We start from the raw sequence: 26944 nt of genomic DNA, 5'->3' as shown, positions 1-26944 counted from the left end.
TGCCGCTTGCTTTTTGTTCTATGGTTTGACGCTCTATTACAACTTGTTTTATGACTCCTGTATAGTTCTGGTCAGCGGTTAGATAGCTTACAAGATATGTGGGTGCGTGTGTGTTGCCACCAGCAGCGGGGTGGCAGGCGTAGTGTTTCAGCACATGGCCTATATTTAACTGGGGGAAGGGGATTTTGAACTTAAAGTCATATCGTCATATCAGCTGCCACTGGCACACACAAAGGTGCAATGAAACACTGCTTTTTTAAAAATTTTGAAACTCTAAATTCTTAATGTTCGCTGTTTGTGTGTTTGACTCAGTCTCTACTGATATGCACCCCCACCAATTGCTTTGCCCTTGTCTTACTTGACTCCCCACTTTTCATTCCCGGCTCTGTCTATTTCTGTCCTTCGCTGAGTCAGATGGACATCTCCCAACTTAGAATGACACAAACAGGCGGACCGACTACCAATTCAGAGTGACTCAAAACATCAGGAGGACTCTGAAAAACAATACTTGGAGTTGAAAAGAGAAGATTTGGGGGAAATTACCAAGATGGACGAATGTGAGAGTCTGTGTTCGGAGATGACGGAGCTGCAGGAGTTTCAGTGTGAAGCTTCAGATGTCATGAGCCAGGATGATGAAGATGAATTGGAAGAGCTACAAAACAGGTGATTTACAAAAAAAGAAAAAGAAAAAAAGAATCTGAATAACCTCATTTTTATTCATATTATCTCTGTTTTAGAGTGATTCTTTTTTAAATGTTAGCTCTTTGTCTCTGAGCTTCTTAGCATCAAATAATTTGTTATAAACAAGGAAAGGAGAAGATGTAGCTCATCTCCATCTGGAAAACATAAACTCAATTTAGTTTCCATTAATCTCCATTAATCTAACTTAATGCCTTAAATAATCACGTAAAGAAGTGTCGGTGTGGCAGCTATATCAATGTTCGATGTTGTTCACCACAACATGTTTTACATCTCATTTTTATACTAGTTTCCTCTACTTATTCTTCCCATTTCATAAATAGTAGAAGAAACTGATATGTTGGATGCATCCCAGAAGGCCAGGCTTCGCTTTTCTAATATTACATGAATGACGCCTTGGGACGTCACCTTTCAGGGGGCTCTGGTGTATTCATAGCCGGAGGGATGGCTCAGAGCGCATCAGATCATTATTTTTTCAGATCATCACTCTCACTGGCATCTCCGCACCAAACACCTGGTCTAATGCTGGAGATCTGCAAATCTCAAGTGATCATCTTGAGAAAAGATTAACTGGTGTTACTGTGCTTTCATCTTAGATTAACTCAGCTGCCTCGGTGGTCCAAAATGTTGCTCGAATATGTTTTGATTTGATTAATTGCTTTGTCCTCAGGTTATATTTCCATGAGCTGTGCCAAAAAAGATCTCCTCTTGCAGTCATGCCTTTCCTTCCTCCCTCCTCATTCCTCTCACTCTGTCAATTCCTCTCTCCTTCAGTCTCCGAGAAGTTGTCCAGGACCCATCGGTGAAGCCCAAGCTCCAATGCCTAATGGTGGATCCGTCGTTCTCGATGGTAACAGTTCAGAGTGAGGACAGTGGTATTGTTTGGGAGACGGCCTCTAGCCGCTGCTCTACTCCGTGGGCCTCTGAGACGAGCTCCACCTCTGAAGCTTACAGTATGGAGGGCTCTGGAGCTGCAGGAAAGATCACCATTGTCTTTGATGAGGAGAAAGTAGTCCGCAGGAGGACGAGGTCTGGAGGAAGAAGCAGTAGGCTCGGGGACAGGCTGAGCCGACCTGGTAGCTCAAGATCGGCTTCAGCTCTAGGCGTGGAGAGACCGGAGATGGCAGAGGTTTCACTTCCCAATGTCAAGCAGGAAAACAGCAAAACAGAGACGGACTTGGAGGAAATCAAAAGCAAAGATCAGCAGCTTTTTAGTTTGATTTCAGAGGGCTATGAGATTCTTAACATTAGAGTCCCCTCTAAACTACCCACTGTGGACGAGGAGGAGAGTACAGAGCTGCAGGACAATTTGTCTTATCTGGATCAGACTCCAAAGATCAAGTCTCATAATCACATTGAGTGGATGTTGCAACATAATCAAGTCCTGCCAGAGGGGGAGGAAATACTGGAACACCAGGAGGTACTTTTCTGTTTCATTTGAAAGATTGTTATAATGAACTTTGTGATCTTTATTATGCTTCATTTGTCAGTTTAAGTGTTACAGTGCACTTTTTGGATTGAGATGCTGATTTTAATTTCTCCACAGCAAGATTCTTCTCAGCCATCAGCAGACACAGAGCGTGGACACACACCCACTCAGAGAGAAAGCACCGGTGACATTGACTATTTCGAGAAGTTTACCCTTTTGGATGTGGTGGCTTCTGGAGAACAAGCAGAGCTGCAGGAGGAGTTTAAACAGCCTGCAGCAAAACTCCAAGCTGAGGAACAAAAGCCTGCTGGAGAAACAGCCACAGGCGCCCCCTCTGCATCTGAGGACTCTTTCGTATTTGTTTCGGACGTAGATATAGTTGGGGAACACCTTGATGAGGTCTTCTATGGAGAAGGACTTCCTGCTGATGCACTACATCAGAGAGAAGAAGACAAGACTGAAAGCCAAGGAGGGATGAGAAGCAGACGAGAAAGCCAGAGGTCAACGAAAGGGAGCGGATCAGTGTTGTTTGAGAGTGAAGAGACCACTCTCACGCCCATCTTTATCTCTCCTGGACCTCCTAAGATCATTGACCCGATCCTGCTGGAGGAGCCCACTGCCATGTCCTTCATGTACTCTGACCTTTACGAGGATGCTGTGGGTGAGAGGAGGAAGAGTGATGAGGAATACTCTGAGGCAGAGAGCGTGGCATCTGAGAAGTCTTACAGGAGACGTTTGTCAGATTCAGAGGAGGCACATGGGTACCTGGAGAAGTTCATTTTAAAAGACGAATCTCCTACGCTGGATGTTCAACCGGAGCCGGTGGCCAGTGAGAGCGGAGGAAGGATGATGTGGCCGCAGAGTAAGTTTGAAATGACGGGATGTTTAATACGAGTGCCAGAAGAAGAAAAGAAAGAAAAGGTAAAGAAGGAGGAACCAGAGGTGCAGGAAGTGCAACTCTCTGAGGCTACTCAGGAGGAGACTATAGGAGTGACCTCGGAAGATTCAGGTCAAGAGTCTAAACCACCAGAGAAAAAAATGGAAGATCAACAAATGAAGCTTGAAGATAAGACAGACAAGACCGAGTCTTCTGAGTGCAGCTCAGAAAAGCCACTTCCTGAAACTCACCAGGCGGACTGTAAAGTAGACCATACACAACAGAGTGAGGGTCATCAGAGAGAAGAAGAAAAAAAGTGTGAGCAAAGCTGCACTGGACCTGAGCATGCCTGTGAGGAGGTGTTAGAAAAGACTGATGAGAAGACACCTGTAGTGCGTGCAGATATAGAAGCACCTGTAAGCAGTGAGGTGCCTCCTGCGGTCAATATATCTGAAGTACAAGCAGAAGCCTGGAAGACGAGTTTGCCTGAGGAGGTTGTTTCTGACACCAAAATAGAGTCTGCTGATGAAGAACTAGTAACCAAAGCAGAGGACTTAGCTGAAGTGAAGGAACCTGAGACTGTAACACAGGAAACGTTCACTCTGACTGAACCCTCGGCTCAAACACCAGCGTCACAGCACAGAGAAGCCGAAGACGTTGGACCTGTTGAGGTTATCACAGACTGTGATGCTGCAGTGCACACTGTTGTGGAGGTAATGGAAAAAGCAGTGAATGAAAAAGAGATTCAAACCCAAGTTTGTGTTGATCTTCAGGAAGTGAGAAGTATTCCTGAAGGACACGAACCTCTGACAGGGGAAACTACTGCTGAGGACAAGTTGGATAAAGAAGGGTTAGAGGTCACAGCCACGTCCATTGAAGTAACCAAGCCTGTTTCAGAAGCAGTCATAACAGATGCAGATGAGAAACTTCATGCAACCCTTAAAACTCAGCAGACACAACAAGACATGGCTGATGGTGGATCAGACAAAACAAACTCTAAAGTACCCGCAGAGACCAGTAGGACTTTGGTTCAAGACATAGTGACCGTAGGTGATGAGCTAATCCTCCTCGTCCCCAAAGGAGAAGCTGTAGAGATGGATGTAGAGATCAGCCAGTGGTCAGAGAAAGATACGGTTCCTCTCCCTGAGTCTAACAGCACAGCTGAACTTCAGGCACTAGTAGAAGAAACAATGATGGAGCCTGAAGTCAAAGTAGAACCAGAAACCTCTGCAGAAGAAAAAGAACAAACCAGGAATGATTTCGATATGGACTATTCGCCACCTGCACCTGTAGAGGAAGCTGACTCCAAGGAGGCGAAGATTCAGAGACCCATAGAAGAAGACAAAATCATCTTTACTCCCCAACAGGATTCATATGAAGTGCACAGAGAGGAAATACATCCTGAACAAACAGTCGTAGAACAGATGGCAGAGATTCACGAGATGGAAGAAACGAGCGTTATTAAAGCAGATCTAGTTCCACATGTTGATCTGCACAAAGAGGATGTTGAGCAACAAATGGAGCAAGATTGGGGATTAGCAGAGTGCCCAGATGTGCCTGATGTTGAGATGGAATATGAAGTGATTTCTAAACAGGATGCAAAGGAGATGCCAGAACCTGAAACACAGAGAGATGTGGCTGGGCTATTACCACAGCCTACTCTGAAGAAAGAAGAGGATGAAGAGATGGTGGTAGAGAAGGTAGATTATTTCCCAGAAGAAGAAGAAGAAATGATTGAGGCTGACTATGAAATAATCGACGCAGAGGAGGAAATGCAGGCCCAGTTAGCTGCTGAGCTACAGGGGATGGACTGGTTCTGTCTCACCTGTGGATTTCTGATGTCAGAGAAAGACTGCATGTCTGGAGAGCATCACAGCCACGATGTGACTGCCGTGGATACGGCTTACGAAGAAATAAAGGTAATCTAATATTGAAGCACAGCTACACACGCAGGGCAGCACAGTGGAGCAGCGGTTAGCACTATCTGTGTGGAGTTTGCATGTTCACCCATGTCTGGTTCTCTCTGGTTCATGCAGTTCTCGGGGTTAGGTTTATTGATGTTTCTAATTTACCTCTTGGTGTGAATTTGAACGGCCATCTGTCCAGATTGTGCTCTGCCTTTCGCCCTATGGCAGCTGGGAAAGGACCTACATCCTACAACTAATGCTGAAGTAATTGCTCTCTATGGTACCTCACCTGATTTTGTCTAAAACAGCCTGTAAGGGGTTACCTAGCCTACAGTGGTTATTTCCTAAAGCCTAAAAACAAAGCCAAGAGCAGTAGTCAGGATATAGTTTCCTTTCTGAACTATGATATAGAGTGCAATACAAAAAGTGGCACAGCATCATGAACTGAACAAAGCAGAACACCAGTTTTTATACCGTAAAATCAAATCAACATTTTTTATTTTCTCTGGTTCCAGAAGGTCAAAGTGGCTCCCGACTGTTTCATCATTCAAACATGTAGCTGCTGACACAGCACAAAAATCACACTCATGACTGACGAGTACTGCGATCAAATAGCAGCTCATTATCCTACATCTCACCAGTGTTATGAACTCTTGTTATGAACATCACACATTTTATGGGCATTAGTTTATAATAAACTGGTCTTAGATTAGTCAACCTTTCCATTCAATGCCAACAGGCCGCCACTTCTCAGGCTGCAGCCAAGCACATTGAATTGTAGTGATGCAATGCTCTGCTTTGATCGGTGCAAAGGTCCAGTGTGACATCATCACGTAGAAAATGATATGCAATCCGTACACACACACACACACACACACACACACACACACACACACACACACACACACACACACACACAGGCGCGCTTTCCTCTCTCGCTGTACCTCTGGGTGAGCTTAGGGTCAGCCATCACGTGTGGTAATGAAACCTTCTAACAATCAGCTATTTTAGTCTTTTTCCTCAAATTAAAATGCAAACAAACACAGATCTGCATTTTTAGGCTGAAGGTTCAAGACACATTTTATTGCAACAATCAGAGAAAACGCCTAAACACACACGCCTCACTAAGGGATAAGTTATTTTGGCTTTTCCGTGTGGTCTGTCAGGAAACACCTGACAACAGGAGAGGGGTATGTCAGACTTCTGGCACTTAAATGAAGAGAAAGTTGGAACAATTTTAAGAAAGATTGAATGTCATTTCCAGCTGATATTTGAACCAGGTCTTGATGAGTGCGATCCACCATATTTATGTGAAGTATTGACAGCTGTAGAGAGTAAACAACATAAAGATCAAAAGAGCAAAGCTCTAATCTAAGTCTGACTTCAGCACCGAGAAGTGCAGTATATTCAAGTACTCCACAGAGGAGGAAATTGATCCTGGCATGCTCACCAAGGAAACTTAGCAAACCTGTGTCCGGTCCAGTTCTCCAAGCTAGAAATTGCATTGCACTGCTTCACTTCTACATGCACGGGGGGCTGTTTGTCAAACACGTGTTAAAGTGCTCTGTAATGTTATAAATCTGCTCTTAGATGAGAAATTCATGGCATTCAGAAAAATAAAGACTGGCTTATTTTAAGCATCAAACATTAGCCAGCTGATCCTCAGACTAATTTAGAACTAAGATGTCAGGGCCCATAATTTGTGGTTGAATATTATGGAGCTGGCAGTGTGAAGGGAAATACCTTTTCAAGACCACAGTTACTGCTTTGAAAATTTACTGTGGTCATGATTGTTAATAACTCAAAGAAGTGGCTGTTGTTTGGAAAAAAAATCTTATTTGAATACATTCAGACATATGACTAAAGTCTGGCTGTTGGTAAAGCTAAAGGCTATCTCTGTGTGACTGGCCCAGGGTTGTGTATGCAGGTATGTTCACACGTTCTCCTTCAAACACCTGTTAAGACTCTTAGCAGAGAGCAGAGAGCGGTCAGTGACCACATCTTGACCCAGTTAAATGTGAGCTGCTTGTGCTGAAGCGGTGACAGGGGATCGCCGCTGCTCTTCTTCCTGGAATAGCGTCTCTGATGGCTCTCCTTAAAGCTGCAGCAGACTCGTATTTTAACTTCAGGATGAACCCGTTTTATCTCTCTGAATAGTAACAACTTGCGGGAGGGATTTGTTTAATCTTTAAACAAGATAAAGAACTCGACAGAGCAACTGAGAAGTTGTTATCATGAGTAAAAAAGAAAGCATGTTGTTTTCAGTTGGTTAATAATGTTGTGAAAGATGAAACACCTTCTGTGAAACCCTGGCAGAGATACCAGCCCACAAAGAGATCTGTATTCTTGTTTATCTGCTAGATTTTCTTTAAAACTTTATAATCTTTTGAGGTTACAAACTCTGAGAGAGCTTTGGCTCAGCTTTGGCATCATATGCAAAATATTTCACTTCGCACCTTTGCATTATTGTCAGAGTGCTTACAACTGATATTTCAATAAGAAGAGATCACTTGGAAGAACTGAACATCATTTATTGAGACAGAAAAACTTTTTAGCAATTAGACTTTGACGATGGTGGTACAAAATCCCAGCACTGACAGGATTTAGGACAGGAGCCCCCCGAAGTCTAGATGCTGGTGGTGCTGAAGATGATGACTACATCCAAGCCTTCTTGGATGGAGCTTTAACTGAGGTGTCTGTGAGGTGGAGATGGGGAGGAGAGTCTGAAAGGGAGAATGACGAGGACACAGATTTAAACCACACAAAGTGGATGCTGATTGGCTCAAAGAAGGTGGGCAAGAAGATGACTGGACTAGAGTAATGATGTCAGTATTGAGACTGACAGGATGGGGAAGCAGTAGTGATGTAAAGACCAGAAAAGCAGCTGAGCACCCAGGAAAGCAGGGAGATGAGTGATTGCAGATCTTTCGTTACTGAACTTACGCACAAGCTTCATTTAACCTGTAAGCGTTTGTAAAACAGGAGTCGCTGAGTGGTTGGATCTCAGAGCTTCAGGAGAGATCGGAGAACATCGAGGACTTGGTGTCAGAGCTGGAGCTTGCCTACAACTCTGTGGAGGTAAAGCATGCTTTAGTTGCTCTAAGCAGCACTGTTAGCTCATGGTAGAGTTTAATCAAAAGCCTCTCTTTGCTGTTCGTCTGGCTCAGGATCAGTTCATAGAGAGCGAGGCGGCCATGAAGGCTCAGAACAAGGAGATGATGGATGTGGTGATGGAGCAGTACAATAACATGTCTGTCAGCATGGAGGAGGAAAAGAAGACCAAGCTGGAGCAGCTCTATGATCAGATTGTCTCCTTCCAGGAGAGCATTGACTCGGCCAAGGCCATTCTGGAGACCGCAAGCAGAGAGGCTGAGACTGAGGCCAGCGTGAGTCCTGAAGCTCCTCGGGTTTATTGCTCATGAGGGTTTGTGTCAAATTTTTAATAAAATCTTCTTCAATCTGCTCCCCCACTAGTCGCCTGAAGACATTCATGCAAGGTAATTTGCTTTCAATTAAAGATTTGGGAATGAGTGTGGTTTCCCAGGACTTTAGTGGCAACCAGTTTGGCGTGCTGCTTGACCTCCAGAACCTCAACCTGTGGAGCATGCCGGTATGCTGGATATTAAAATGCATGAGTGAATTTTTGTTTTATTATTACATATCTAAGAAGCTGTGACAAAAAGTCAAAAAGTGCTAATTTATTTAACCAAAAACATGAATTTAACACCAAAAAGTTTTGCCAAGAGGTGTGAAGGTCAGTATCATCAGAAGACAGATTTTATAATTATACTGATTGCCACAAAATAAAGATCCATGTGGTGTGTGCATGGGTGAGGGTTTCTAACTGATCTACCATAGCATAGAAATATATAACATATAGGCTGCGTTTCCCAGGCATGGATTAAATGCAGTCTTTATAATGGAGATCGTCACTGAATTTTTCTTTAAGGTTAGGTTCAGGCTTAATCTATGTCTGGAAAACTGGATGATAAAGTTGGACAAGTGAGCAGATCGCTCACACTTTAATGCTGATTCACGTTGTGGTTTATGGTCAGGCTTACAGCAGCTCTGGACTCAGCCTCGACAATGGAGCTGGGTCCAAAGGGACTGCTGGTCTTTGAGGACTATGCCAAGGCCAACACTTCAAGCTCAAACCTCGCACAGCGAAAAGGAATCCCAGGTGGGTCTGCTGTGAGCTTACCCTGTGTTTGCAGATCTCATGCTATCACACGTACGTATATGTGGCATAAAGCTTCCTGCTGTGTGTCTCAGTTCCCCAGAGGCCGACACTGCTGCCGCAGGAGCCGGGCTCAGCCACCAGCACCAGCGTCACAGTTTACTGGAAAGTCAACCCTGGAGATATCATAGACTGCTTCCAGGTCTACTGCATGGAGGATCCACAGGGCGGTAAATACTTACAGGATGTTTCTTAAACTGGAAAATTGTGGAAGACTAATAATGATGTTGAACAGTGAACAAATTAAAAGGTTTCTGAGTATATAAATGTAAGGAGGTGTTTGTCTTCAGGGTTACATTTGAGGTGTTTTATATCTGTGGTCCACAGCTGTGTCAGAGGAGTACCGTGTGACAGTAAAGGAGAGTTACTGTGTCCTGGAGGACCTAGAATCTGACAAGATGTACAAGGTTTGGGTGATGGCTGTCAACTATACAGGCTGCTCTCTGCCCAGCGAGAGACTCACCTTCAGAACTGGTCAGTCTGCACGCCGGACTTATAGCAACAGTTATCAGACAGTTATAGTTGTCTGATAAAAAAGTTGAAGAACTGCTTTCATTTTTTCCTGACATGCTTGACAGAATTCAGATTTCTCCTCTGCTATATTAAGACAATGTGCTTGGAAGCAATCTGGCTGTTTGTAGTTTACAGACGAATCAAGAAAAGTCCTGCAAAACCATAAAGGTGTACTTTTCATTAGTTGTCTCTCTCTGGCAGCTCCTTCAGTGCCAGTGATCGACACAGAGCGCTGCAGCATCCTGTGGGATTCAGCTACTCTGAGGTGGAGCTCAGCAGAACGGGCTCCTGGACAGAGTTACACTTTGGAGTACTGCCGACAGTATGAACTGGAAGGAGAAGGGCTCAGGTGGGTGTTAACCAGACCGGTAAGCACACTGACACATGTTACTATACTAGATGTTTATGTAAAATGTTTGTTTGTGCATATATTTTTGCTGATGTGACTCCCAGATCCATCTCAGGTATCAAAACCTGTGAGCAAAAGATTCTCCTGCAGCCCAGTGAGAATTACCTGTTTTACATCAAAGCTGTGAACGAGGCTGGAGCCAGTGAACAGAGCGAGGCTGCACTCATTTCCACAAAAGGTATCAAGAACACACACTTCACAAATCATGTTTAGAAATTTAAAGGATGTACATGACATCATGGGCATGAATGGTACAGTAATGTGGTGCTTTAGATTTCTTTGTATTGTTCTTTTTCCAGGCTGTAATGATGCTGTTGATGTGCAGCATACATCTTTAATGCCTTACAAGAGAACAAGAATTGTTTTGTTTTTTTCTCTAATCCACACAGGGTCAAAAGTATGCATGCAGGCTTAGCAAGTTGCACCCAAGAGATGTTTTTTGGTAGCCATCAATAAGCTTCTGGTATAGTTCTGACTGAATACTACTCTACTTGGCAGAATCGGTAGAGTTCATTTAAATTGGTAAAAAGAACAGTCCACGGAAATCTTGATTATGATGATTTTATGTTCACAGGTGTGCAACCACCCTACAGAATCTCTGCTCCCCTGCTTATGTTTTTATACTGTCTGTTACTTTTGTCTTGAGGGACGAGGTTCCACCTGCTGAAGGCATCAGCTCATCCTGCTCTCCAGCTCTCAGAGAACCAGACCACTCTGCACTATTCCCAGGATGCACACAAAACCGCCTCGCTCACAGACACACAGTAAGTGTAACCCAAGAACACATCCAGTAGACCTTATTAGGAAAACTCTTTTTAAAATCATCGTGTCCTAAAGGTGTCCATCCATCCTTGGTGAGCTGCTGCCAGCACGAGGGATCTATTACTGGGAAACCAGCGTGTCACAAAGTACGGCCTACAGGCTCGGAGTGGCATACAGCACAGCCAACAGAAACAGCTCACTGGGGGAAAACAGCCTGTCCTGGTGTTTGCAGTGTACTCCCTCACCATCAGGGTAAACATAAGGAATTTTCACCCATTGCTGTGATGTTTCTGATAGTTTTGGTCTTTAACTTCCACTTTTCTCTGTCTTTCTGCCCCTATAGTTTCAGGTATCAGTTACTCCATAATGATATTCAGTCCAGCGTGTTTGTAACTGAGACGCCTGACAGAGTGGGCACTCTCCTGGACTACCAGCTCGGTCGTCTGTCTTTCTACAATGCCCAAAGCGGTCAGTTATTAGGCACCTTCAGACAGAACTTCACTCAGCCATGCCAGCCCGCTCTGGCTTTGGAGTTGCCTGGCAGCCTGGAGCTCAGCATGGTGCTGGTGGTGCCGGAGTTTACCAAGGACAGCTAGCTCTGCTAGTAGCCTAACACAGTGGAGAGTTTACAGGTCACGATGGACTCTTAAAATGTTGAAGAATAATGTAGAAGAGATGATTCCTCTAAAGCTAATATATGGGTTTGTGTGTTGTTAGCTGACAGAAGAACGATCACTTCAAGCATCCTTGGGTTTCTTGAAAGGTGGAATACAAATCTAAGTTATTATTATCAGTACTTCAACCACATAAAGCTTTAAAAGCTAGTTTTCTGCAATTGAATTCGAATTTTATTTGTATCTAGGTAAAAAAAAAATACCTAAAAGGGACACTTTCAATTTAGAAAATAGAGCTTCTATTTCATATAAATGGATTCAAATTAAGTGCTTTGATTTATTTCCCCCATTGATGAGCGAGAATGAAAAATGAAATGTGAAAAATGTTATAATTCTGAACCAAACATGTGACAATCTTTTACTGTTTTTGTAAACGTTTTTCTAATTTCACCCAGTTCATTCAATCCCTTCACCACAGATGCTGTTAGTAAATGCTCTAATAACATATAGACATCTGAACACAACCTCTGCATAATTAGTCCTTCAACAAATTATTACTCAAGGTTTTTTGGGGTTTTTTTTGTCACCACAAAGTTTTGGACTGAGTTTGTGTCTCCAAACATACACTGTGGCACTTTTTAAACTGTTTCATAATGTGAATATGTTTGTTTTGTGTAAATAACCTTTTTAAAGAGATGTAATCAGTTCTTTGTTTCTTATGTGTGACTGTCAACAAATGCAGATCAGCTGTTTTTCTTCTTCTGTCTTGTAAAAATGGATTTTTCTGGTCTGAAAGAACATGATTGTTTTTCTATCTGCTCAACTGAACTAATTGGTTTGACTCATTTACCATCCAGCCATCCTCCCCTTATCAGGTTCAGGGTTTGATGAAGCCTGTCTCAGCTGTCACAGAGAGGCAGAGTACACCCTGGACCGGACACCAGCGTGTTGCAGGGACTGTCGGAGGAAGCTCCACATAGAAAGGACCCTTCATTTGAACCAAACACCTCTGTGCTGCAGATGTGTTTTGACTCATTTTCCTAATAATATGTCACCACTAGGGGGCCTTGGTGCTCCGTTAACTGTATTACTGTCTTTTTAAAAATAATCTTTCTGGAAGTTAGGAGAGAACTGTAAACCTGATCTGAACCAAATGACCACAGAAAGAAACTGAAATCTAATAATTTTCCAGACAAGCTTTTTTTCTTTTTTGGTCTTTGTCCTAAAGATCGCATTTCCACCCATATGTATTTGTTACTCCATTTAGACTTTCAAATCCCCTTTTATAAGCAGGTTTGTGAGCCACAAGTGGTCATCACAGTTACATGCTTTTGGAGAGGACATTCGCAGTTATTGCATCATTATTTTCCAGGCAATCACACCCTTTCCCCCTTCTCACTCACCTCTGACACCTTTTATCATTTCTGGGAAAATGGAAAGAGGGAGGGAGCAGAAATGTGGAGGGTACACACATGCAACACATCAGTGACCAGATGCTCCATGTGATGTACTGGATTCTTCGGCTGGAACCTGGAGAAAAGCCCTCTGAAGAGGGACAGCCTTCCTGTGGTGGACAACACTCTGCTGGAGCCACCAGATTTTTCTCGATGCTATTTAATATTACTTGACAAACATATTGTTCCAGCACAGAAAGGCAGAAGATGACTGAAATTTCTAACAGATCCAAAATGTGGTATTTATTTCCAGCTACTGCACCCGCTTCCCAAACCATCCAGGAGAAATCTGAGCAGGATACTCGCCTTCATGTGACCGACTTGGACAATACCTGGAGTCAAGTATGCGTCGTTTCCTCTCAGCTTTCTCTGCGATTAATTTTTTCCAGGCTGAAGGCCAAAACCAGACAAAGAGCCCTCTATCCTCCCAACATCTAAACAAATGATCACAGTCAGTCAGAGAGGTACGGCAGGCAACAGAGAAATCTTCTGTAATTGTTACTGGAAAAACCCAAAAGCGTGCCTTGATGCGTTGGCTTGGTTTGAGGATGGAGGAAAGATCAGCATTCAGAAATTAAACAGGATGGCGAGAGTCTGTGAGAAAGTTCTTGTCTGGTGTTAGAGGACATTTTGACTATTGTTCAATCACGCCACAATATTCAACAATACTGGGGGGGAAAGCCAGAAACCGTTTTTATCATATATGTAATTTAATAGACACTTACAGATTGTGAGCAACAGAAATTACAAATATAATTTTGGATATATGTATCAAAATGATGAAGGACACAGTTAGCATGTTGACACTTGTACAAGACACGAGAAGTCATGAAGGCACACTTTTCCCTTATGGTCCTTACAAGACGGCTGACCAGCATCCTCCCCCCCCAGCACATCTGTTTCAGAGCACGGTGCTTTCAAGGGCATGCAGCCATGAAGTGAGTTTTTGAAGGTCTGAAGTGAAGAGAAATCATATAAAGGAATCACACGGAGTACAAACACTTTATCGAGGGAATTTCTAACTTTGTGGTCCAAATTATAGTGTTAAAAAAAAACAAACAAACCAAGATAACTAATGAGACATTTCCAACCCTTTCAGTCTGTGGCACAGGAAATTATAGCAGCACAAAATTGAAACAAAACTGAGCGAAAATGGTAGCGGGAAAAAAGAAAACGAAAGCAACAGCAGACGTGAGTATTTTCTTACAGCCACATGACATCGTGAACAAAAAAAACATGATCCTCGGGTCACACACAAATATAATGCATGGATGGCCCTTCTCTCACCTTCATGTGTCTAGCAACAACATTTTGAACAAGCTGCTCCTTTTTAGAGGAAACAGGAAGTCAATTATCCTCATAACAATATTTACAACTGTACACTCTGTACACAGCAGAGGAGCTGAAACAAAGTTAAATAAGTTAAATTAGTTACTCTTATAGTCATGTCCGCGCACATACTGTACATTACACCCATTCAAATGTGAACAGAATTTATGGAACATTTTAAAGTGGACACGAGGAAGGTACTTAAAATAGATCCTTGGTGGTAAAACATGTTAAGTGCTCTAGCTTAAAAGTGCTCTACTGTAGTGACCAAGGTCTCGAAGGTGTCCTTTAAACGAAAGAAAAAAAAGAGTGAAAAGGTTAAAAGAAAATCTGCCGAGTGGTCCACATTCAGAGGTTAAACTGTGCTGCTGATTTTCCCTGCTGAACTTTTTCTTTGAACTTTCTGTGTCTTTCTCATCAAGCACCACTTCACAGCAATCCATCGCTGACCACATACATGCACGCTTTTTTTCTTTTTTAAAGCCTCACATGCACTGTCACTTCTCTTCCAAACAAAATCTCTCATCGTTATCTTAAAATAGCCTCTTGTATTTATATAGTTATGCTTCCATTCATTTTTTGTTTGTTTGTTTTTTAGAGTCATGTTCTGAACAGCATCTTATGTGTGCAGGGCGCTGCTCTGCGATTCATAGAGATGGAGCAGGATTTAAAGGTCAGGTGTTAGGCAGGAGTAGAGCTTTTTGCACTGGACAGACTGGGTTTGGGCTCTGGTCTGTGGGGTTTGTGCTGTGGGCTGCTGCGCAGGTTGTCATCCATCTACAGCAAAAGGATGTACAGTTTAGTTAGTGCCCACAAGCACAAGCGAGAAATGAAAACACACCAGAAACACGACTGAGATGGTACCTGCAGAAAGCAACTATGAACCCATGCAAAAGAAGAGAAAAAGGAAAGCAGAAGCACCTTTTCTATCAGATTGGACTCTTTGTTTACAAGCTGAGTTAGTTTCTGGAGGTTGGCATCCATTGTTTCCTGAACAGGTGGGAGAGGACCTGGAGAGAGATCAGGCGAGGGAGCACAGACAGAAGAAGAAGAGGAAAAAGTAGAAAGCAGACAGTGAGTGAAACAGGAGCCGTGTTAGACCATTTAACACCCAGAAGTAAAACCAACAGAAGAAAGAGAAGAAAGAAATATGTGCGAAGAATTAAAGTGCTGATGATGTTCTGTGCAAAGATGTTAGTTGTTTCAAGCGCTTAAAAAGTAAAAGCTATAACCACTATAGAGTATTACCAGCTTGTGCAGCAATCTTACAAAAGTGGTCCGAGCTGAAGTAGACTGCGAGGATGTTGTCACAGAAGCCTGTAAGGTTATCCAGCTGTCTGAGATGGCTCTGCAGAGGGCTGCTGGGAAGACTGGCTTTATGAAGGGGAGCCAGGAAACCAAACGCAAAGGCATCCAGACTGGTCGGCCTAAGAGCACAAACACACGCATGTACAGAAACATACACTCAGACATGTCAGGACTTGACTTATAGAAGGTCTTCATAAACCCTCAATCAGAAAATCTGTGAAGCACTTTTTCCCTGCACAAAATAGAGCTGCGAGATTAATCAACTTTTCATTTAAAATTTCGCCTTCATGACAAATTATGGAAAACAAAAATGATGCTTAAAATAAAATATTTTGCTGTGATAAAATATTCCTGATGTTGTTTTTCTCCTTCCTAAAAACTTAAACTCACACAGTGTTTAATTCAGCTTGAGCCAGGATGATGGGAAAAAAGTATTTTATTAAAAAGAGCGATCACAAAGGAGTAAAAGTTGTAACCAGACTTCTATATATGAGCTAACATGGGATCTGTCCTCATCAGCACTTGCAGGCTCATGTGGTGGAAGCTCAGGCCGGTGGTCACTCCATTCTGGGCTAAAATGCTGACACGTGCTACCAGAGAGTAATGAGAGGGCAGGAATCGAGCACGCTACAAGAACCAGTGTCGATCATCACCAGTCAAGCCCTCACATGGAGCCCCCAAAGGGAGGAGAAAGAGAGGACAGCCAATAAACACTTGGTGAAGAGTACTCCAGCTAAACACCCAGAAAACCTACATAGGTGAAGGACTAAAGAATAAAGAACTTTGTTTATTCCATGTATTCATTTTTAATATGTTTTCAGCTGAATTGAAATCCAAGGAAAAGCAAAGATAAAAAAGTTCTCAAATAAATCAGAATTATGCGAGTTTTTCAGGTTTTTTTAGTCTATTCTGCTTCCCCATAGCAGTCTAACTGTGGAGTGTATGAAAGCTTCTCTAACTAAACACAATAAGTATGCAAACACTGGAGAACTCACGAGTTGCCAAAGAAGAAGTTAGCTGTTCCCAGTCTGTAGGAGAGCAAGTTCAGGCACTCTTTAGCATCACTGTAGATCTACAGGACACAGAGAGAGAGACACATTTACATTTCTGAAAAAACAGAATCTCACTCCAGGCGAAGTTTAAACTGTGTCTAAGCGATGCATCGGTACAGAGCGGCGTTTACCTTTCCCTCCACCTCAGAGATTCTGTGCAGCGGCGCCTCTCCTGTGGTTAGAAGGATGCGGGAGAGGGCGCCGCTGGCGAGACGTCCTGGTACGAAAAAATTCAGCGGGAACGGCGAGCGTGAGGCGAACCAGGGCCGTGTTAGATTGGAGTAATTTTCTGCATCGACCCAGAACGTGTGCAGCTGTGGGACGCAGACATCACCCTGTTAGCTTACGACCACATGTTGTCAGGGAAACGGCAAAAGGAAAGACTTACCAGAGCTGGTCGCAGCTTCTCCTCCAGCAGAGCGATGTAGGCCATCGTGTCTGCTCCTTGTCTGGCTGTCAGCTCATAGTCTGCATTAAACCTCTGTTTAAAAAAAAAAGATGTAGAGATTTATAGATTTGGCTAAACAGTTTAGGACACATGCCGAAGAAGCAGGCACACTCACTTGTTTCCTCAGAAAGTTAAGAATTTGTGTTGGTTCTTGAACTGCAGTGTCGCCACAAACCAATTCTGGGACAGTCACTGTGATTAATAGAAAACACACATTAAAGTTGGGTATTACAACTGACTAATGTCTTATTAAAGACAATCAAGTTCATCATGCTCAATGTAATTTACATTTACCAGCCACAACGGGGAGGCTGGTAATGCTTTAATCATGTGTGTGCGTGCTATCAAGGAAAAATGCGGTCTCTCGAGAAATAAACTGTGGGAAGAACTGCCTCAGAGATGGCTCTGAGTACTCTGGCAGGCGTTTGCACGGAAGAGTTTGTTAAGTCTGTGCCACAACCGTGCAAGACGCAGTCGCAAAACCTTTGCAAGTGTGCTGCATGAACAGATGCATGAACAGATGCAAATATTTTAAAAGAATGCATGAATTATGCATTCTTTATAACTATATGTACAGTTATATATTCTTTTATGGGTTCACTGATTCTCTGTTTAAGGCATGCAGAGCCTAAAACTGTAAGACTGTGTTTATGGGAGGGTGCAGCCCACCTGTAATTGTTTTCCATGTCCAGTCTATTGGAGAAACTGCGACTTCTGCCCCAGAAAACTTGGTGTATGCCTGAAAGAAAACACAGGTTAGGGAAGGTTTTTAAAAAATATATCACTTATAGTTCAAATGTAATGTTATGTTGGAACAAATGATCTAAGAGCAAAAGTACTACAGGATACAACTACTTTCAGGGAGATGAGTACTAGACTTTTTAGAGCCACAGTGCAGGACTGTGACACTTTAATCAAAGTTTTACACAATCTCAGTCTTGTAGTACAGATGAAAGCTCGCCGCAACCAAGCAGGACTTTGGCATCGACTGCAAATTCTAATTTGGCACAGGGACACTATGATTACAGCGCTCACCTTCAACAGCTCCAGAGAAAGAGAGAAAACGTAAATAAAATAACAAAAATTAGAAGAAAATTTAAAAAGGCATCAAAATAAAGACCAGCAGGTGCAAAGGTTAGGGCTACAGGGGACTATTGTAAAGGCGTGTCATTCCACCATCTTTTAAAAAAACTGGGGCAGATACAGATATCTACTTTTGTTCTATTCAGATTTAACTATCAATTGATTTTTTTGGTGTTTTTTCGGTACAACTTGGCATATTTGTTCAATCCATCATGAAAGTGGAATCAAAATAACATTTTGTGACTAAAAGTTTAGTGCTAATAAAAAATACTATACATGTTTTATTTAGCAGTATGTAACTTCATTGCATTCAGAAATTTTCACTAGTTGTCTTTTGCAATGTGAAGGTTTTTTTTTAGTGTGTTCTCAAATATGAGAGTGTACAGGACAGCTTTAGCTTAGTTTTTCAGATTTTAGCTAATCAATATTCACACAGAGATATTCATGTTCAAACACTGGTTCGGATTTTTTTAAATGGGTTGACGCACCAGTTTTCACAAAAATATATCTTGAAACACAAAGCACAAGTTTCAAACTGATCATTCTACATGTTCAAACTTTGAACCATAAAATGTTTAGGCAAATTTGATGATTTGAATCGAAGAGACCCAGCTGCAAAAACCTTTTAGTAAAAGAAAGTCACTTTCAGTGTTTACAATGATCTACAACACACCAAACACAAAACAGCAAATCACAACATACTATAACTAAACCATAACTAAATCAATACATAATTATTTTCTAAATCAAGAAAGGTTTGCCAAAACAAAATGATGCATTCAAAACAAAAAAATTCCACATTTGCTTCCAAAAACATTAAACTACATTAAAACTTCTGTTTTTAAATTGAGTAAAAGGTTCAAGAAGAAATGAAGAGGGCACACTCTGTCCTGCTCCTTCGTACGATTAAATTGTAAGGCTGTTGAAGCCATCAGAGTCAAGAAACAAAATGATTCCATTAAAATCTGACATTTAAACTAAGAAAAAGTGTCACCTTGTGGCAAGAGCACCCAATGACAGATAACATGTTAGCAGCAAAAAACTGTTAATTTTCGGACGGTGTTATCAGGTTAGCTATCATCTACGGCTTTTTAGCGAAAATCCTTCAAATACACCTGAAAATATTAATATTTTTTTAATCCGAGGCTCAACCAGCTGACCTTGAGAGATCACAGCTTTTCAAACAATGGGAGTGACTTATGACAGCCAGCTACACATGAAGGACAAACCCTGCAGCCAGCACAGCCGTGACTCTGTGCTTGGGACATGAAGTCCAGCTGGACACGCTGTTATTTTCTATCCTGCACATCGATGCGGCTAACTTACCAGGCAAGCTGCAGCAGGTAAGTTAGCACGGAGGCTAACCACAAAGGACGAGAGAGGAGACGAAAAGCAAACCGGAGACGTGACGTGCCGTTTTAAAAGCGGCTCCAGGTGCACTGAGCGTGTTGTGTTTGTAAACAGGCTGTGAGCTTACCAGAACTATGAGGGACTCGGTGTGAACAGAAGGCAAACCCCAGTCTCCTCCCCAGCATCTCAGCTCCATGGCAGCCGCCATGTTTTGGTTCATTCAACGGGACACTGACGTCACGGGGTACCTTTCACATCAGAGCCTCCAGGGTTAAAAAAAAAGGAAGGAAGGAAGGAAGAAACAGAAAAAATCAAGTCACATAACAAATATTAAGCATTTTTCTGTAACTCTTTTTTAAAATTATTAATTATTTTATTTATTGATTCATAATTCAGTACTGTTCTTTTTTTTTCTTTTAAAAAAGCGTTGTTTTTCAGCCAAATTATTTTAAACAAAGATACTGGCCCAGCTTCTTCATGGCTGCTTCCACAGTGTGAAACAGTCTCTGTGGGACTGCAGGTCACATGGCAGCAGCACTATGTGTTTAGGCACGTACCATAGTCAGCTTGGGGAAGTTCAAACCAATTATCAGAGTGAAGTAGAAAGGAGATTGCATGGTGGCATGGTGGCAGACATGCTGTCATTTATTTTCCCCCACACAACCATCTCTGGGGTTTACAGAGAATGGTCCAAAAGGAAGTGAGCAGCAGTGCTCTGGGTGAAATTACCTGGTTGGTGTGAGAGGAGAATGACCACACTGATTTGAGCTGACAGGGAGGAAACAGTAACAGTGAAGCCAATAACTTTTTCTTTTTTTTTATCAGCGAGGTATGCAGAAGAGCATTTTTAAGACATAGTACTTTGAAGCCTTAAGGCAGGTGGGCTTCACCAGATACCTCGTCTGTCAGCTAAGAACAGGAAACTGAGGCCACAGTTCACATGGACTCACCAAGATTGTACAGGGAAAAACAGGTTGCCAGGTCTGATGAGTCTTTACTGCTGACACATTCGGATGGAAGGGTAAACAGAACGAAAGCACTGATCCATCCTGCCTTGGATCAACTGTTCATACTCCTGGTGGTGGTGTAATAGTGTTGCAGATATTTAGATATTTGGCACACACAGATGGTTCCTGGTACTTACTGAGTATCGTTTAAATGCCACAGCCTACCGGAGTATTGTTGCTGATCAGTGTGCCCATTGTCGGATGGCTGCTTCCAGCAGGATAACAAGCCATGTCACAAAACTCAAATCATCTCAGTTCTTCAGCATGATAGTGAGTTCAGTGTACTCAAACAGCTCTCAATCCAGTAAAGCATCTTTGGGATGTCATGGTTTGGGAGAGTCACATTCGATATTTGCAGCAACTGTGTGATGCTATCATATCAATATAGACCAAAATCTCTCAGTAATGTTTCCAGAAGCTTTTTCAATCTATGCCACAAAGGATTAATGCTGGTGAAGGCAAAATGGGGTCCAACCACCTTCTAGCAAGTGGACAGTGAGTGTATATTATACAGCAGCTACAGTAGTTCTTAATTTATCCTTTATTTGTTTCTTGCCTTGCTCCTTAGATACTTCCAGGCAAATTTGGAGCTATGGTGATGAGGTTAGCAAGAAAAGCAAATACTCAGTGAATAAATGTTAATTGTAATTAAACTCTTTGATCAGCAACTAAGTCATGTGGTTAATGTTTCTCCAGTGTTTTATGCTGCTATTATGGCAATACTTCAGAGCCAGAAATGACATGCTGAAAAAGTCATATCACTCAGTTTCTCTTTAATGTTCTCTAGTTTCATACATTTAAAACAGCAATCTGTCACGAAACACTGATTTATTAAACAGCAGCAATGGAACAAGCAATCGTTTCATATTTAGATTTCCATGTAAAGTAGTAATTTCCATTTCAGTGTTATTTTATTGATTATTATTTTTACCCGCCAGAGCAAAACGTCTGTCCAAGAGCTGATAGGCAGACTGTTAAAGACTGCCAGGTGTTTGTTCAAAGGCCAAGCAGCCAGACACAGGCAGATGTACCGCAATAACGCACCGAGGGATGGTAAATGTCTCTCACTGGCTCGAACCAGCAGCTGAGATGTTGAAATGTACTTGAGGTTAGTTAAAGGAGAAAGCATTAAGACGAGCACCAGACATCTATCATCAAATGTTTCCAGGACTGAAAACTGCCCCGAGCCTCGCCCTCTCTGCTCCTCCTTTCCTGCATTCTCCTTCTCAAAAGAAGCTTCGCAGAGGTACAAAGAACCCGTTACATTAAATCAGTTTAAAATTAAAAACATCTGCTGTAGATTTATGCAGTTCAGCTGGCTTACTGAGGATGGGCCAGGGCATCGGATCCTCGTTTATGGCACACATTCATGATGTTTGTGAAAATATAACAACAGCCAGCTGGAACCAAAATGTTCCTCCCTTGAGCTTCACAGGCATCTGGTTGGCTGTCTCTATACAGTGTGATTTAGAGCACTTTTCAGCTACTTTATTACAAATCCCCCAATGTAGCATGACTCTAAATAAAAAAATGGGTCATAAATACATAAATCCCACACACATTTAGCTCGTATAGTATGTGGAGAGAAAAAGTCTGACAGTCATTTTCAGAATCAAACAACTTTCCAATTCCCTTTTTTAGTTTTACATTTCTTGTTTACAAATTATTTAATCATAATTGCTCTAGCAAGGGGACACTCCCCCACCCAGACTATTAAAATGGTCTCTTCACTGTGCCACTTTCGTAACAGTAGCGGACACTCCCCTTTGCTTTAAAGGCTGCGGCTGTGGACACAAGACCATCTCACCTCTGCTGAGATTTTGGTTCAAGATCTGGAGTTTTTATTTTCAGCCTGTGTGAGATCAGCTTATTGATCTTCAGGAGGACAGTTCAGAAACAGGACTTCTTTTGAGGTGTGCCCCCCCTTTGAAGCGCTGATGATTGGTATGTGCGTCAGAGCGGCAGCTCTGTCCCTGCTGCTGCAGCATCTGGTGCTCACTGTCACAGCTCAAGGTGTTGGTAAGTGCTGGCGGCATCTCGCTGTGCATGCCATTCTGCAAAGCATGACATATTTTGTTTCTGTGTTCTTTATATGTTAAACTTAATCTTTTCTGCTGATATATTCCTAAAAAGCTTTTGTTTGAAAGTGAGTTGCACAAAAAAAGGGAGGGAGGGGGTAGCTTTGGTGATGATGATTGCTGGAAATTAGGTTGGCTTTTTTGTGGTTGTAGAGTTTTATGTCCAGGATCCAGAACAGTCTGACCTAAATAAGGTGGTAGAAGGACACTAACCGTCATCTGAGAACTGCATTTGCAAATCTTTGATTTTCCTGGAATCTACATGCAGATCTTTCCGTGCAATTTCTAGTCACTTTGTATTATTACTGAAATTCCACTAATGGCAATGTGAAAGTGTGTGAGTGGGTGTTTGTGTGCGTGAGTGTGAGGCAGCGGGTTTGTTCCAATGGAAAAAGTTTACTGCTGGACCTTTCTGCAGCTCCCGTCTACCACACCATAAAAACACACAGCAGGGTGCTGACATGAATGCACACATGTGCACACGCGCAAACACACATACACAAGTACACTGTGACACATAATAAAACACCACAGTGCACTGACTCAGCAGCAGCAAAACAAAGTGTGCTGGGAGTTGCAGCCAATAAGACAAAATACTGAAAATACTTAGATGAACTCGTCATTTGCTTTGTTTTAAAAATATGTCTTTTCTCTTAAGATTTCTTCTCACAATCGTGGTATAGTGCTAATCCAGTGTTCTCCTTCCTGTGTTAGTCTACGACCTGCTGGTGTCACCAGACTGTCTGCCAGACTTGCTCCAAGGAAGCTTGAAGAACAAAGGAAGAGATGAGGCTTTCCTGCTTTCGTCCTTTAGGCTCCACAGCAAGGCACCCACCTCTCTCTTCAGTGTCATCAACCCCACAGACAACACTAAATACCTTGACCTCACCATGCAAGCCAAACTGAGCAAAGGTGAACACTGACACATACTGAGGAGCCTGTGGCAAATACAGGCCACTCTATTCTTTGTTTTAGCTTCTTTACAGCTTTCATTCAAGCATCTCTATATCTGCAGTGACTGTTCGTTACCAGAAGACTGATGGCAGATTTGGTACAACCAGTTTCAACCATGCATCCCTGGCAGATGGACAAGAGCACCACGTGATGCTCCATGCCAGCGGTCTACAGCGTGGCCCTGGTCGTGTTCACATCTATGTAGACTGCAGGCTGGCTCACACTTTGGATGGTGTGCCAGCCGCGTTTGGGTCACTTCCACAAGGTCCCAACAAGGTGGCACTCAGGACGCTGCAGTCAAGAGGACAGGTGAATGAGAAGTTTGTAGCTGAGAAAGAAAGAAAAAAGTACTGACGATATGGTGCATGGAAACAAAAACAGTGACGTTTCAAGATCTCATTTTGAGTATATTATTTTGAATAAGAAATAACCCCATGCTTCTCTTCAGCCCGGCTGACAAAGAGTCAGAGCTCCGTTGAACTGAATATTCAGTTGTATTGTAACTGTAACCAGTAATGACTCCATGAATTTCTTTAAAAATAACATTTCAATAATTAGAGAAAAAAATTACTCGCAACCATCTCACAGATGTATCATTACATACAGCTGCTTTCAATACTATTGATATTTATTTAGAGTTTTTCCCTCTGATCTTTTTGGGTCAATGCCAGTAATTACTTACTCCAAATCATCAACATGTCCTTTAGACCCCGTTCCTACAAGAGTGCTCAAAGAAGTCCTACCATTAATTAATGCTTCAATCTTAAATACGATCACCCTATCTCTATTAATCAGCTCTGTACCACAGGGCATCAAGCTGGCAGTAATTAAACAGTTACTTAAAAAAAATCACTTCACTTAGTTATCTTAGCTAATTATAGGCCAATCGCAAACCTTCCTTTTATCTCTGCCATGGCAAGTAAGATGAGCCGTGTGGAAGTAATAAAGGAGGATCCAAACGCAGTCTCTTGTAAAGGTGTGAAGGTGGTTTATTAAACACAAAATAAAAATAGACAAACGGAGAATGAACTAAACTATACTGGGAACAACTAACTACTGAACATGAAGGAAGCTAGACGATGGTGACAGCAGGGAGACCACACGACTGGAACATGGTAGAAACACAGATGAGCCAGCAACTACTACAGCAGAAGACTCAGGGAGATTACACACAGGTGGGGGACACAGCTGGGAGTAATTAACGAGACGAGACAAGGGAGGTAATCTGAACACACCCACATGAGACGCAGACCTTCACAATAAAACAGGAACAAGACATCACTACGCAAAGACGCAGACCAGACACAGAACTAAACCCACACAAAACATGAGAACACAAACCCTGTGAACAAAACCCTAAACCAGAACCACAGTAATATAATCTATCGTAAATAATCAAAACACCAGAGAACCCCAAAACACTCCATAATGCAAAAATAAACCCAAAACATAATAAACTTAAAATGCTGGGTCAATATTAGATATATGATTTCCTCTTCACACACAAAGGTTAACTATGGCGTTCCACAGGGTTCTGTGTTAGGAACAATTCTGTTTATATCATACATGCTTCCCCAGGCAGTATCCTTACAAGGCATAGCATACATTTTAACTGCTATATAGATGACACCCAGTTCTATCTGTCAAAGAAGCCAGAAAACACACACACACACAAGTCTTAAAAACATAAAGACCCGGGTGACCACTAATTTTCAGTTTCTAAATTCAGATAAAACTGAGGTTATGGTTCTCTGCCCTAAAAAAAATAAGAAAGAAATATGATACGACTAGTCATTATAATTAATTATAATATTATAATTAGAATATAAAGTGCTTTGAGGCAACTGTTGTTGAGATTTGGCACTATATAAATAAAATTGAACTGAATTTAATATTCCAATTAAACATTCTCACTCTGCTCCTGTAGTTTATTCTGTTGTTGTTTATTGTATAAGGGTGACGTGACAGACTTGAAGCTAGTAATAGAGGACACCATAGACAATGTGGCCACTCTGCAAGACTGTACCATGGATCAAGCTGAATCTCTGCAGCTGCTGGGTGAGTTACAGCACGCTGACTCACATCACTGGACATTTCTCTTCTTGCAGATGTGATTTTGACTGTCTAATTATGATTTGCAAAATCCTCACAGCTCTGCAAGGTGGCAGGATGATGCAAGATCAGGCCACCATAACAGAGCTGAAGAGCATGTTATCTGAGATGAAGGAGCTGCTCAACCAGCAGGTAACCTTTTCTGCATGCTGGTCTTGTGTCTCTCTCTCATGGATAGCTACTTGGATGGATTCAGGGGCTAAATACAGAAAAAAAATAAAATGAAAGGGCATCCGAGCATTTTTAACACAGAGCTTCAATAAGCAGATCTATAATGATGATGTTGTTTATTGCTTTTATGGATGTTTTTCTGAATGCACTTTGATGCTGAGATAAAATAAAATGCCTGGGGGATGCTGGTAGAGAAGAGACTTCCTAGGTTGTTTGGTAAAATAGGCTGCATTTAAAATAAAAGACGGGGGTATATTCACAACAGAATTGGTTTTGCATTGTAACATCAGCTTTTTGCTGTGAAATGTGAGAATCCAGACTGTGAAAACCTGCTGCTTTTGTCTGAAGGTGTCTTGTTTCAAGGATTTGTGTAACCCTTTGCATCAGACAGCTGAGTAAAAGCAAAAATCACACATTCAACGTAGCAGCAGATAGAAGTGCATGGTTTCAGATTACCATCTAAAGCAAGGGATTTATTAGGCGATAAGACATGAAACTGAGAGCCGGAGGTGATAACAGACTATTATCACATTACAGAGAGAAATGCTTATGTAAGGAAACACTTATCTTGGCGGAAACACATTTAAAACCTTATCAAGTCTCAGTTGCATTTTTACAAGTTATTGAAAGGTAAAAATCTGGTTTGCCTCCTTTGATAAGCTGTAAAGTGATGACACTAATACCCAAGCTCACAGTTTATTAACAGTTTTACACTCTGTGTCTTTGTGCCTAAGATTAAGGAGACACATCATCTGCGGAATATCATCACAGAGTGTCTGAGCTGTGGTAAGCAATACAGAAACAATGTACTGATTTACAGTATTTAGACACTAAAGGGACCTTTTAACCTTTATCTTTGCCTGTGTGCTCCAGACAGAATTAATGGCGATCCAAACAAACATCCTGTTCCAACGCCTCAGAACTTTGTCATGCCTGACCCCCCGGCTCCGTGCCCACTTGGGACCTGTTTCAGACAGGACATGTGTGTCCGTTCCCCATCGGGGTCTTTCCAGTGTTCCCCCTGTCCTGATGGATTTACAGGAGATGGAGTGTATTGTGATGATGTAGATGAGGTATGAATTGAGTACAACTGAGTCCAAGTAGCACTATACATGTGTATATAGTGCTATATATATATATATATATATATA

The 26944-nt window shown here is 42.1% G+C and overlaps 3 protein-coding genes across 7 annotated transcripts in view; 2 read left to right on the top strand and 1 right to left on the bottom strand.

Moving 5' to 3' along the window:
- Positions 1 to 319: 319 nt before the first annotated feature.
- cmya5 (cardiomyopathy associated 5) lies at positions 320 to 12270 on the top strand. Of its 2 annotated transcripts, none has more exons than XM_005722272.2 (14): positions 320 to 663; positions 1474 to 2119; positions 2246 to 4924; positions 7895 to 7990; positions 8080 to 8298; positions 8387 to 8409; positions 8968 to 9092; positions 9185 to 9319; positions 9477 to 9623; positions 9864 to 10011; positions 10116 to 10249; positions 10718 to 10835; positions 10909 to 11085; positions 11177 to 12270. In XM_005722272.2, the coding sequence occupies exons 1-14, from the start codon at positions 548 to 550 to the stop codon at positions 11427 to 11429; spliced, it is 5016 nt and encodes a 1671-aa protein (XP_005722329.1). In that variant the 5' UTR covers positions 320 to 547; the 3' UTR covers positions 11430 to 12270. The 2 variants fall into 2 exon arrangements, with proteins under 2 accessions (XP_005722329.1, XP_013769920.1); XM_013914466.1 differs by lacking the exon at positions 320 to 663 and adding an exon at positions 1184 to 1245.
- A 65-nt stretch (positions 12271 to 12335) lies between these two features.
- mtx3 (metaxin 3) lies at positions 12336 to 19782 on the bottom strand. 4 transcript variants are annotated; one of them, XM_005722275.1, is made up of 9 exons: positions 19599 to 19782; positions 17708 to 17777; positions 17154 to 17230; positions 16979 to 17071; positions 16722 to 16904; positions 16534 to 16610; positions 15500 to 15657; positions 15152 to 15240; positions 12336 to 15007 (listed from the first exon to the last, which is right to left on the bottom strand). In XM_005722275.1, the coding sequence occupies exons 1-9, from the start codon at positions 19689 to 19691 to the stop codon at positions 14912 to 14914; spliced, it is 936 nt and encodes a 311-aa protein (XP_005722332.1). In that variant the 5' UTR covers positions 19692 to 19782; the 3' UTR covers positions 12336 to 14911. The 4 variants fall into 4 exon arrangements, with proteins under 4 accessions (XP_005722332.1, XP_005722330.1, XP_005722333.1 ...); XM_005722273.2 differs by having other exon boundaries at positions 15479 to 15657; positions 19599 to 19781; XM_005722276.1 differs by lacking the exon at positions 15152 to 15240 and having other exon boundaries at positions 14945 to 15007; positions 15479 to 15657; positions 19599 to 19777.
- A 1691-nt stretch (positions 19783 to 21473) lies between these two features.
- The window catches only part of thbs4a (thrombospondin 4a), an 18174-nt gene continuing 12703 nt past the window's right edge, over positions 21474 to 26944 (top strand). Inside the window, exons 1-7 of the mRNA XM_005722270.1 lie at positions 21474 to 22497; positions 23271 to 23468; positions 23572 to 23819; positions 25466 to 25568; positions 25663 to 25754; positions 26528 to 26579; positions 26667 to 26866. Of these exons, the coding sequence (XP_005722327.1) occupies positions 22416 to 22497; positions 23271 to 23468; positions 23572 to 23819; positions 25466 to 25568; positions 25663 to 25754; positions 26528 to 26579; positions 26667 to 26866 (975 nt within the window). The 5' untranslated portion in view covers positions 21474 to 22415. The remainder of the gene's footprint in view (positions 22498 to 23270; positions 23469 to 23571; positions 23820 to 25465; positions 25569 to 25662; positions 25755 to 26527; positions 26580 to 26666; positions 26867 to 26944) is intronic.

The sequence above is a fragment of the Pundamilia nyererei genome, unplaced genomic scaffold, assembly GCF_000239375.1.
Source record: "Pundamilia nyererei isolate P.nyererei 1_Seehausen unplaced genomic scaffold, PunNye1.0 scaffold00006, whole genome shotgun sequence".
NCBI lineage: Eukaryota > Metazoa > Chordata > Actinopteri > Cichliformes > Cichlidae > Pundamilia > Pundamilia nyererei.
This window is presented reverse-complemented; position numbering and strand designations above follow the sequence as displayed.